The sequence below is a fragment of the Periplaneta americana genome, chromosome 4, assembly GCF_040183065.1.
Source record: "Periplaneta americana isolate PAMFEO1 chromosome 4, P.americana_PAMFEO1_priV1, whole genome shotgun sequence".
NCBI lineage: Eukaryota > Metazoa > Arthropoda > Insecta > Blattodea > Blattidae > Periplaneta > Periplaneta americana.
The window spans coordinates 120,319,332-120,332,649 of record NC_091120.1 but is presented as its reverse complement, the minus strand read 5'-3'; the positions used below and the strand labels follow the sequence as shown (position 1 = coordinate 120,332,649).

General features: G+C 38.3%; 1 protein-coding gene and 2 long non-coding RNA genes across 3 annotated transcripts in view; 1 reads left to right on the top strand and 2 right to left on the bottom strand.

The window, feature by feature from the left end:
• Positions 1 to 7,098, top strand: part of LOC138698158 (uncharacterized) — a 210,765-nt gene extending 203,667 nt beyond the window's left edge. Inside the window, exon 4 of the long non-coding RNA XR_011331734.1 lies at positions 6,388 to 7,098. This is a non-coding gene — a long non-coding RNA (uncharacterized lncRNA). The remainder of the gene's footprint in view (positions 1 to 6,387) is intronic.
• The window catches only part of LOC138698157 (uncharacterized), a 257,059-nt gene that overhangs the window by 136,910 nt on the left and 106,831 nt on the right, over positions 1 to 13,318 (bottom strand). The gene's annotated exons all lie outside the window — the stretch shown is intronic.
• Positions 7,267 to 13,318, bottom strand: part of LOC138698758 (alpha-tocopherol transfer protein-like) — a 72,407-nt gene continuing 66,355 nt past the window's right edge. The window contains exon 3 of the mRNA XM_069824985.1: positions 7,267 to 7,480. Within this exon, the coding sequence (XP_069681086.1) occupies positions 7,332 to 7,480 (149 nt within the window). The 3' untranslated portion in view covers positions 7,267 to 7,331. The remainder of the gene's footprint in view (positions 7,481 to 13,318) is intronic.

Genomic DNA, 13,318 nt, shown 5'->3' with positions numbered 1-13,318 from the left:
AGTCTTTCACTTTACTCTCATCTCATTCCCTGTAGTGGCACTATGACGCATTTCACTGACACTTTAGCACATTTCACTGACACTCTGTAACACATTTCACTGACACTATAGAACACATTTCATTGACGCTATAAATTATCACTGATCGGAACTGTTCACTGCACTGTAAAACCATAACTTCACTGACTCACCTCGCTTCACTGATACAACAGTTCAAATAAGTCAAATAATTGCATTCTTATGCATACTTATAAACAGAACTACATTTAAACTAAACATTTCTAGTCTAAGGCCCTCTTACCCGCTATTTTTAAATAATTTACAATTCAAACCAAGGAAGTAAACTCGTCAGGCTAGATAAATACATGTCACCTTAAAAAATTAAATGTTGAATGTCACCTTAATTTTAATTTTCACATTATACACAACTCTTTAAATTATTCTTGAATCTCCTTAAGGAAGGACAGCCCTCAAAGACCGCTGCAGGTAGGTCATTCCAATCATTTATAGTTCTATTTAAAAATGAGAATTTACCTACATCCGTTTTCTGTTTCCTACATTTGATTTTAAAATCATGATCGTTCCTACCATAGTACGTTGGCTTTTCTAACCGAGCCGTTATGTCTACCCATGCTTTCTGACCTAGATGTGCTCTATACAATGATGTTATTCTAGTTTTCCTACGTCTGTTTTCCAAAGTTTCCCATTTAAGTTCTTTCATCGTATCGTTCCCATCTTCTCTTTTACCTTTAACAAATTTAGCTGCCCTATACTGGATTCTTTCTAAGGAATTTATCTGATATATTCTACAGGGATCCCAACACGTAGTTCCGTATTCCATTAACGGTCGCACTAATGTTAGATATGCTATTTCCCTCGATTTGGGGCTAGCCTTTCTCAAGATTCTCATAATAAAGTGAAGTGCCCTCCATGCTCTGCCTGTAACATTATCAACATGCTCTCCCCAAGAAAGTTTGGAGTTTAAATACACTCCTAGGTATTTACAACATTGTTCTTGCGGAATTACAACACCACTGAATTCGTAATTAAGACTAGTTTCCTCTCGGGTTTTACAAAATGTTATAGATTTACTTTTAGAACCATTTATTTTCATCCTATGCTTTAACGCCCAGTTGTAAATGTTATTCAAGTCTGTTTGAATAGCATCTACATCTGAATTATTTCTAATCTTTCTATAGATAATGCAGTCGTCTGCAAATAGCCTCATATTTGATGTAATATCCTGGCATAGGTCATTTACGTATATTATAAAGAGTAATGGACCCAGAACGCTGCCCTGTGACACCCCTGAACTTATATTTCCAATTTCCGATATTTCATGACCTACTCTAACTCTCTGCGTTCTACCTTTTAAGAATTCCTGGATCCATAGCACCACTCTTTTATCTATTCCTAGCCTACTTAACTTATCTATTAATATGTCATGTGGCACCAAATCAAATGCTTTCGAAAAGTCAATCACAACTGCATCGATTCTTCCGCCTCTATCTACCTCTTCAGCTAGATCCTGAACCAGAGACGTAATTTGACTATCACATGAGAAGCCTTCCCTAAAAACATGCTGGCGGTTGTGAAACCAGTCTTTCGCATTTAGAACATGACGAATATAATCCGATATCAAATGCTCCATGACTTTACATACGACAGATGTAAGGCTAATCGGTCTGTAGTTTCCGACATCTAATTTATTTCCACCTTTATGTATGGGTACCACTATAGCTGATTTCCAGTCACATGGAATAGCTGCATTGTTTATGGAAACATGAAATATACGCATTAAGTATGGAATTATGGCCTCGGAACCTAATTTAAGAATCTCTGTAGCAATCCTATCTGGTCCTGGAGACTTCCGATTTTTTAATTTCGTTATTCTCTCTCTAACCCCTTTGGAAGTTATTTTGAAAGTCGAATTTGGTTCACATTCACGGTCTGTGACACAACCACTCCTATCAGCGGGATTATTATTATTATTATTATTATTATTATTATTATTATTATTATTATTATTATTATTATTATTATTGAAAACCGAAATGAAATAGGAATTTAATAAGTCGGCCTTTTCTTTGTCATCAGTTATACTTTCTCCGTTCTGATTTCGTAAAAGCACTACTCCTTCATTTTTCCCTTTTCTCCTGCGTACATAATTATAAAACTGTCTCCAATTGTTACTTTCATCTTCTTTTAAAATAGTTTTTAGAAAATTTTCCTGATCTAACCTTTTTTCACACTCAAGTTTCTTAATTAATTCGATATATTTTTCCCAATGCTCATGGCTCCGTTTACGTTTGCTAAATGCGCGCCTTGTCTTTTTCTTTAAGTAGCGAATATAATTAGTGTAATACTCTGGGTTCGGATTTTTCTTAATTATTTTAGAAGGTACACATTTTACTAATGCCTCGAAAATTATACACTTAAATTTATGCCACACATTTTCCATATTTCCTTCAGTCCTTTGAAAGTCATCATGCTTTTGTCGTAGAAACGTTTGTAATTCATGGACATCGGTTTTGTTAAAATTCCAGACAGGCACTAGACTTGACCTCGGATTTACTGTGTTTTCCCAGAAGATTTCTAATAAGACGCTATTGTGATCACTTATTTTATGAAGACTTTCAGAGTTGACAAAGAGAGAGACAGGTCTTAGTAGGTAAACATCTAAGAGGGCATTGTCACGCGTCGGACCATTTACTACCTGCGTGAAATCTTTACGCCAGATCAATTCATTAACAAGGGTCTGTGCATCTGAATTTGTACCTGAAATCCCGTTCCAGTTAAATTTCGGGAGGTTTAGATCCCCAGCAATTACTACGTTTCGGTCTTCTGATACTGTATTAAGATATTCATTTAGTTTGTGCAAAGTTAAATTGTTTAATTCACTGGGTGGTCTGTAACATGCTATTACATCTAAGGTTTCCCGCCCATTTCTTATCTGAACATTCAATATTTCAACTTCCTCATGTATCCACAGAAGATTGCTACTTATTTCTATCTTAGTACAAACGAAAACTCCTCCTCCCTTTTCACTTCTATCCTTTCTGAAGACTCTATAATCCGACCTAAAAATTTCCGAGTCATTTATGTCTTCCCTAAGCCATGATTCCGTCCCAATTATTACATCTGGATTATAAACATCGACCAAGTTCCAAAACGGAATAAGTTTATTTCTAATACTTCGGCAATTAACCTGCAGTAGTCTTAGTAGGCCTGTCCTTACTTGAACATTCTGAATCCCCGTGGCACCTCGCCGTCACTGCAGGTCTACGGTGCCCGCGGATAGGTCTTCGACCGAACCGCCCGCTGGTAGTCCCTCGACCCCTCCACCCGCTGGTAGACTCACACCCCCGCTGAACGCCGGTAGTCCCACGCCCCCGCCGTCGGCTGATGGTCCTTCGGTGCCGCTGCCAGCTGATGGATCCTCGATCCCGCCGCGCCATGTTGTAGTAACTACCTGCGCGAAGAGGGATCCCATGTCTGCAGCCCCCCTCCGATTTAGGTGGATTCCGTCTCTTCCGAAGCATCTGTCGTCTATCCAGGAATTTGGATCGACGAAACGCGCACCAAGACACTCCGCTACCCACTCGAAAGCTTTATTCACACGACCCACTTTTCTCCAGTTCACATCCCTCCGTCTGACGATTCCACTGATGACAATCCCAGCTGCCGGATATTTCTTCTTCGTTTCCATCACCAAGTCATATACATCTGCCATGATATAATCAACACCTCTTCGCAAATCGTTTGTTCCTACGTGAAGGACGATGTTTTTCGGGTCTCCTCGTTCCTGATTTTCGATCACGCTTTTCATTTCTTTCACTCTAATCCCAGGGTAACACTCTGTCGCCAGCTCCGATTGTAGATTCCCTACGTGTCGAATGATGGAGTCTCCGATGATAACACTTGCCGCACCATTCTTCTTCTTCTCCTCCCTCTCTTCGCCATTTTCCTTTTCCCGTCGCAACAACTTATTTTCGTCCTCCAGAAACTTGATCCGTTGCTCCGCCGTGTCTAGATTCTCCCGTAGCTTCTTCACCTCGTTCCGAAGACCGATGAGCTCCCTGTTGCCTGCCTCGTTCCCGCAGTCCTTGCACAGCCACGTTTCTTCTACTATCTGTTCCCTCTTGATCTTCTGACAAGTCAGATGGAACCACTTCTCGCACTGGTTGCACAGCACGCCTACTCGTAGGTTCTTTCTACAGCTGCCACACTTGACACTGATCACTCCGTTGTCGCTTGCAGGTCCTGGATTCAGTTCGATACCACCAATAATTAGTAGTATCGCGATCACTATGTGAAAGAAGAGACACTCAGCCAGACCTGCCAAAGCTGTCCCTTTCACGCTCCGCTGCATCCTTGACCTGGCCTCCCAGCCGCCTGTCCTTGCCCGGTACAGCTCCAACTCACAGCCCATTGCTCAAACCTTTTCTCCGCTGCGAAAAATACGTCCTTCCTCTCCACAGGCCTGAAGAAGACTGACCGCCTGAAGAAGACGTAAGGACCGCAAATACATGAAGACCTGTACTTCATGTAATAAGTACATATGTTCTGCTCATATGACGAAAGAAGAGTCCATTCCTATTAGAACCTATCCACACCAGTGGAGTAACGGTTAGCACGTCTGGCCGCGAAATCAGGTGGCCCGGGTTCGATTCCCGGTCGGAGCAAGTTACCGGGTTGAGGTTTGCTCGGGCGTTTTCCCTCAACCCAAAATGAGGAAATGCTGGATAACTTTCGGTGATGGGCCCCGGACAAATTTCACCGGTATTATCACCTTCATTTCATCCAGACGCTAAATAACCGAACATGTTGATAAAGCGTCGTAAAATAACCTATTACAATAAAATAAAAATTTTTAGAACCTGTTCGCAGTGTGATTCTCAATGATTGTTTTTGTTTGCATAAATCTTGAATACACCAAGTAATATTGTATCCGAATACCTGTTTCTCTCAGAATGTTTATTTTTTTTGTATCTGTTCAAAAAAAAATTTTTTTTGTAAAGTAAAATACATTCAATAAAGTTGATATAAAGTTCCTTAAACCATAAAGATTACAAAAATATATAGTTTATATAGTTTAATTGGAGAAACAATATAAAATATGTGGGGTCAGTCACTGACCCCACCATTGGTATTAGTTGGTGTAATAATGGGCATTGGTATGCGACTGTTAATCATTTCATATGCGTTTTGTAACATGAGTTATATGTATTTGCAATCATATCGACCTTCCAATTTTATATTTCCTGAAATCTTTCTACATAAACCTTTTTATTCATAAGACATACTACATAAAACTCATGAAAATCTATCTGTCATGCATATTACAATGTACATATGTTAATTTGTTCAAGGTTTAGATTACTTATTTTTTAACATATCTGATGATGCCGAAAAGGCGAAAACGTTAATATTTTCTATATGTTGTAGCAAATAAACATTTTCAAAATAGATAAATCTTACAGATTGAACTTAAAATTTTTCGTTATATTATATTAGATTTATCTGAAAACAAAATGAATTGTAAAATAGTTCCAATAATGGTGACAACTATTGAGAAGTAGAAAAACCTCTCCACAGTGTGTCAATTTGTAATATCTTTGGTTCTGACTTATCCCGTTGTTGGAATGTTCGCTTACACGATCAAAATATCTTAAATCAGATATTTTTTATACGTCAGTGTACAATCCTTATTCTAAACGGTAGCTAGGATATGAGTGAAGGTCGGGAGTTTGTTCTACTGCTGCTCCAGTCTGTGCGAGGTACTATGTCGCTTACGATACCGAATGAACTATACACTGGTGTTCAAAGGTACTACCTGACCCTTACTAATCGACAGTGAGTGATAATTTGTTGGTGTAAATGTGGGTTCTTTAGTTATTACTTCTATGAATAGATGGCGAAGAAATAGTCAGTGTTAACAATCGTACAAAAATATACCCGCATTATAGAATTCAATTTTTCATTCCCCTCTGCTGATTGTAAAACAACACTGGGTTTAGCTGGAATCCGATGATACTGTCAATTATGACAATAATTTATACTTAATCTACATGTTCATTTTCTCCAACACATTCTTAACTGCCTTAATAATGGCACCTACTATTGAGAACTAGCGAAACAATTTCAAAGTTCGTCAATTTTTTATATCTTTGGTTCTGAATTATCCCGTGGCTAGAAAGTTCGCTTACACAATCATAAAATCGTAGGTCCAATATCTTCGAACAACAGTGTTTTGAATTTATTCTAAACGATATTAGCGCCACTGTAATGATACATATTATGTTCTGTGTGTCGAACAGTAGGTCTACGTGCTTTCTTCAGTTCTTGTGGCTTTTAATAGTGTCTGTATGCATTTTTCATTTTCAGGAATCGCGTTCCAACTAAAGAAAGTAGATAATTTTGAAGGAAAAGGAAACAAAAATGAGGACACAGCCAACCAGAATGTATGAGCGGATCAGCGTGATTCTCACATTCACAGTAATTACAGATAATTCCTCCGCGCAGGATTTAGAACTTGGCCATTAAGGGTCCTATGCATAGACATTTCGCTAGCTCGCGCTGCGAGCGTGTTAAACTAGTCCCGGCTATCGACTGATTACTCGTACAGGATTCATATCATGTCATGTCATATCATATCGCTAACACTGGTTTATGAAAACAAAAAAATCGTTAGTTCGCTGATCATCCACCGGAAGCCAGCGCTAAGAATGTCTATGAATATTGCCCATAATGTATTACTGAAATGATAATCCGCTACGCGAGCCGAAAGAAATATGAAAAAGTCCTGTAAGGTTGTCGACAAAGAAAGCTCTAATGTTGTATTTAAATTGCCTTATGGTTTTTGAACCGACAGCTATAGAATCAATCAATTTCTTCGATCCAGAAATTTTGTACTACATAAATTTTTATATTCAGTAAAATTATGGAGAAAAAAATTAGATAAATAACGTAGTAGTGCTGTAAAATGTATTACTTGTTTAAACGCAAAAATAAAAAATGGAAATAAATATATTACACATAAATTTAACAAAAAATTACATTTCTCAATAAGAACTTTACAAATATTAATTTGTGATATATACCCTGATATTAAAATACATATCTCTAATGAAATATACATGGAATGGAATAATAAATACAACAGTTTGAAATTATTATATACTTTGAATACACATATAGGAAACATATTTCATAATCATAAGTATGAAAATATATTATGTAATCATAGAGAATGAAATAGGCCTACTTAAATGCATTATTAATCCCTTGTACCATTTTCTTACATTGTTTCCGATAAATTATTTGTCTTGCTAATCAATCTCTAACTTTTTAAACGATCCTTCATTTGCAAATGAAATTCTTGAAATTCTTGATCTGTCACGTTTAGATTCATCAACTCGTAATTTTTCATCCTCTTTGAACCATCCTTGAAAGTCCTCCAGCATCCTCAAAGTGTCATCTGAAATGAAGAAGTTGTGCTTTAAAATTTGATCGCAATATTGTTTTGTTAACCATTGTGATATGCACGTTTTAGCCTTTATTTTTAAGTTAACGGTAACCGTAGCATTGTTTTAACTTCCTTTTGGAATAACAATACAGTTTATGTGACCTAAAGTTGTATAAAGATAAGCTGTTATGATATTTATAAACACAGAATAAATACCCAATGAGATATGCCTGCTATTATTCGGTTGAGAAATCTTTGTCATCTACTTTGTTAAAAAAATAAACAGGTTGTGAAATGTTGATTCTCACTTTGAGTGAGGAACAGAGGTTAAGGATGTTCGAGAATAAGGTGTTTAGGAAAATATTTGGAACTAAGAGAGATGAAGTTACAGGTGAATGGAGAGATTTACCCAACGCAGAACTGCACTCATTGTATGTTTCACCTGACATAATTAGGAACATTATATCCAGACATTTGAGAAGGGCAGGGCATGTAGCATTTATGGGTGAATCCAGAAATGCATAATTATAGTATTATTTGGAAGATCTGAGGAAAAAAGACCTTTGGGCCGCGACGTGGTTGGGAGGATAATATTAAAATGGATTTGAGGGAGGAGGGATGTGATGGTAGAGACTGGATTAATCTTGCTCAGGGTAGGGACCGATAGCGGACTTATGTGAGGGCGGCAATGAACTTCCGGGTTTCTTAAATGCCATTTGTAAGTAAGTGAGTAAGTTCTAGTATTTAAGGGTATTTTAAAACTACGAAGATCGTTAGTATGATGATAATGATCCAGATGATGATGATGATTGATCGTTGTGAGGCATGTTTATGATTTTGATAATAATGGTGGTATTGGTACTGATGACCAGGGTATTAATGATGTTAATAGTGGTGGTAACTAGTATGGTGTTGTGATAATAATAATAATAATAATAATAATAATAATAATAATAATAATAATAATAATAATAATAATAATAATAATTTTAACTGATTATTTTACAACTCTTTATCAACTACTATAGTTATATAGCGTCTGGATGAGATTGAGATGATAATGCCAGCGAAATGAGTCCAGGATCTAGCGTCAAAAATTGCCCAGCATTTTCTCTTATTGGGTTGAGGGAAAAACCTAGAAAAATCCTCAACCAGGTAACTTGTCCCAACTATAATTTAACCAGGATTTGAATCCGGGCCCGATCGTTTCACGGTATGCTAACCGTTACCCAACAGCGATGGACAATAATAATAATAATAATAATAATAATAATAATAATAATAATAATAATAATAATAATAATCGTGATGAGGATATTATAATCGTACTAATGATCTTTGTAGATTTAAAATGTCGTTCAAATAATATAACTATTTATTTTTCAGTACTGTTACGTCACATAAACTTTACTGTTGCAAAAATAGATCTAAACTATTCTATGTTTCCCGTTAAAATTATAGTAAAGGATAAAGCACGTATAACATAAAGGTCAACTAATGTTTTAAGGTTTAGCTTCTGCGCCAATTCCTAGGGAATAACTTTTATTAGCAATAAGAAAATTATAGTTATGGAATAAATATAAAAAGTACACATGTGTTGATAACGGTATTCACTATGGCAATATTTATTTTCAATTCAGAGAAAATCTAATCCTACTTATTAAAAAAATGTAACTTTTCTTGCTACTCTTCTTATATGGGGCGTTGTGCACAAATTGAATAAGATTATAAGAAAGGTCGAAATTTAATATTTTTTCGGGTAGGAGCCCGTGGTCTTCGAAGTAATCCTCAGTCAGTACAAGTCCGAAATATCAGGAACTACGACTGCAATTTACATGGTTGTAATCATACTTTACAATCACTAGGGGACAATGGGTTGAGTACAATATGAGAAGACGGAAGCATTAAATTTAAAATTGGGAGTCAGTTGTGGATGGTGTGTCGCCATCTTATAGTCAGTATTGGTAAAGAAGACGCCTTGTAATTGTATACTTTTCTCTGATCAGGCCAATATAATAATATGGGTGCTGTAGGAATACGGAAATATTTTTACACTCATATCAATGGAACCAAACCATCCAGAAAAGATTCCTCAGACTTCTAACAAGCAGACCTTTGTACGTGCGAAAATAGCACCCAACATGCTTGTTGTAAAGTTCACATAACTACCTGCGTGTTCCTTCAGAAGACGAGAGCTGCTGCGATTCTCCCCTCGTATTACGGGCCGGATGTCCACTCACACCCCGCCCCTAGTAACTCCCTCCCGGTGCCGACAGGGCTCCTCACCATATGGCCCGGCCCGGAGAGAGATGGTCTCGCTGGAAGACACATTCCTTCAGAATACAGGACTCGCTATTTTTTTTCTCCCCTCGTATTAGGAGCCAGATGTCCACTCACACCCCTGCCTCTAGCAACTTGCTCACGGCGCCGAGGGGTCCCCCGACCACGTGACCAAGCCAAGAGAGAGAAGAGTCCCACTAAAGGACACAATGTTGTGGCGGGAATTTGTGACGTCAGTAGCGTCATAACGCTCAAACCCACGCCAAAGAGAGGGAGAAATGGCGCGAAGTCCGAGGTGTATATAAGGCGAGCCCAAAATGGCATAGGGACATTCGTCGCCGGCTAGGGGGGCAGCCACTATGTTCCCTCTGCCACCGACAACATTTCTTTCTCTGATCCAGCCTGCTGTACTTCGTCGGACCGGGTTTTCACTGCCGACACTTACCCCCGGAACAGAAACGCATCGCCGGCTCTGTCTCCGCCTCCCCGCTCCAAGCTCCCTAACCCAGTTATCCTAATATCTCTCTTCTCGACTACCTCCCCCCCCCTTTATCACCTTGTCTGGATTCCACGTGCTCTAACCCTTTTAGAAAACATTGTCTTTTCTATCTTCGACTTCCCTCTCTGTGGACGCCCATCGCCGGCCATTTGTCAGCGGAGCTCGTTAGCACAGAGCAACCCCTCCATCTCTCGTCGGTCGTCGAATAGCGGACCTTTTGGGGGCAGAGCTTCGATATGCGAGAATCTCCACCACCCCTGCTTCCCGTCTCTCAGTTCTCCTACCCACCGTATTCGCACCCCTTTTTCGAGCACACTCTCTCTTCAGTTTTCCCCCAGGCACTGCCGTTTCTCCTCTCTACTCCTTTCTACGTTGCTAGCCCGTTCCCTTCATACCAGCCACTCGCTACTCTCTCTCCCTCGTCTTGTCTTCGTCTCTCCCCAGGCACTCCCGTTACCCCTCTCCAATATTCGCAGTCATGACAACAGCACGCCTTCAAGTTAGCTTCAGCCAGAGTCACAGGGACAAAAAGGCAATATTCTAGAGTTTCTCAAAGACACTCCGATTTCCCCTGCCCACGAATAGGAGAAGGACACTGCTTATTTCAAATAAACTACTATATCTGTATCAATGTATTTTCTTCCCACATCATCGTAAACCGGGGGGGCCCCACGAAGTTCGTCACCACCTGTTCTTCACTCCCGTTTTCCCTCTCAACACCTGGGACCGCAGGCAGCAGGAGAACATTAAAGCAGATCGAAGCACAACACCTATATCGTAACATCACCCTTCCCCACACACTTCCGTTCCCCTTGTCACGTCACTCCCGTTTCCCCTCTCTACACTTGGGACAACAGTCATCAGCAGAGGGACGTCAGCAGGAGGCCGGCGTACGACATGCTGATCTAAGATTTCTGGAGGCTGCAAGAGCAACATAAAATTACACAAAACTTTCGACTGTTATGACCATTCTCTGGTTCGATGATCCTGAAAATTACACTCCCGACCCACCATTGAGAAGATTAGAAACGAAAAGGGATACTGATTTAAAATTGCAAACAAGTTCTGTTGGGGGATATGACCAAACTATTTAAAAAAGTGTAACGATTCAAATATAGTAACATTTCAATTCCTGTACTGTGGGAAGAGAATTTTTCACATTTTTTTCTTTATCAAACAGAATAGTATAAGAAGTGCTGACAAATTTTATCTAACATTGGCCTTTGCATATTATGCCAAAATTTCAAATTTCAGAAAATGAGAACTTGCAAAGTCAACAATAGCCGAAGAAATATTATAGAATTAATTAATAAGTTAAAAAATTATATAGAATTAATTAATAAGTTAATAGCAGAATCTGACAGAAGCTGAAAGCCTGCCTCACTCAACTATGGATGTGTATCTTGCGTTGCAGAGAGAGGAGAGAGAGAGAGAGAGAGAGAGACAGAGAGAGAGAAGGATACAACAAAAGAAACAGAAAATCGGTACGCTGCATTTAACAATTCAGTTATCTTCACTGATAGGCCTACCACTAATTTCATATAATAAGTACTTTAATAGTATTAAATGTGACGTCGTTTTCAACTGAAGTTGTTATTCAGAGTCAAAATTATATTTAGGCGAGTCTCCAAGCTCTATATTAGAAACAGGGTTCTTTTACGTGCCACAAATATAGGGTAAGATCACTAGTTCTGGATCGGGCACTAGTTGAGGATAAAAATGCCTGTACTGTCAGTTTCACAAGTTAGCGGCAGGTTTTTCTTGTTGTACGTTTGGTAGCAATAGCAGCGCGGTTTCTTGGAAGTCTGCAATAAGAGAAGTCATAAGTTATGACGCAGTAGTGTTTTTTTTTCAATTACTAGCAGAAATTTGGAGAGAAAAATAAGATAAATGGATTTGAAAATCTGTAATTACTTATGTATATAATTCAGAGCCTCCAAATTTTCTCAAGAAATGGTCATAGGTATATATTTTGCAGAGAAAAATTAGGACTTCACTTGAAGCTTTCAGTCTTACTTTGCGGGTAAGTTTTTTACGCTCTTGCAACGAGATAATTAGCAGGTTGGGGCGCACGCCAAATTTAATTGCACTTCTAGTTTATATTCATTTCGAAGTAAAATGTTGGGGATTTAATTGTACATAAATGTCTTAATACGTTTTGAATATCATGCATCTCATTTGTCTGGAGAAACTTTAGTTTTAGCAAGAGATATTGATGTCTATTTTCTAATGTTTCTTCATGACACTACGCACATATTCCAGCACTTGAATGTTGGTGTTTTTGGGTCGTTCAAACTGGTGCGTGAAAATAAGAAAATATCTTAATATAGGCCTATACGACTTCTGCAATGTAGTAACTGAAGCGTGGCAAAAAGCAATTAGTCAACTCCAGACAATATTTTGAGTGTATTTCGAGGAAGTGGTGTCTGGTCTTTCGATCCTTCTGCAGTCAACGCTCATCGTTCGAAAAGCAGTAATGACTCCACTCTTGTTGATACTAGGCAAAACTATGAGATACAACCCGGGTGCTCATCTAATGTAAGAGAAAGAGGAAACTCTCCTGTCTCGCCAGTGGTTCAGGTGATAAAATAACTTTTTGCACCAGAAGAAGACAATTTCAAACACTCAAGAAAAATCACTATCACAAGATGTGTAACTTCAGTTGAGTTCTTAAGAGAAATAGAGGAAAAAAACAGAAAAAAAGCAGTTGGATGCAATGTAAAAGGTGCAATTTGTGGTACCATCAAACATGCCAAAATTTGTCAAATAAAACTTGACCAAAGTTCCTATATGTCAAAATGTAAACAGTAGTGAACAATGAACTGCATAGTTTAATTACGTCACTCTAATTTTTATGTAAATTGTTTCATGTGCGTAATTTTGCTCTCTACAAAGCTAAATGTATTTTCCTTCAGTTTGCATTAATAATGGTACATCATCATGAAAATAATAGCCAGAATTTTGATCCTCAATTAGTCTCGCTCACTAGTTGCTGATCACATTGCTTATCTCATCTGCGGAGTGTTATAATACCATACATCTTACATTTATAAGATCCTTGTGCTATTCTG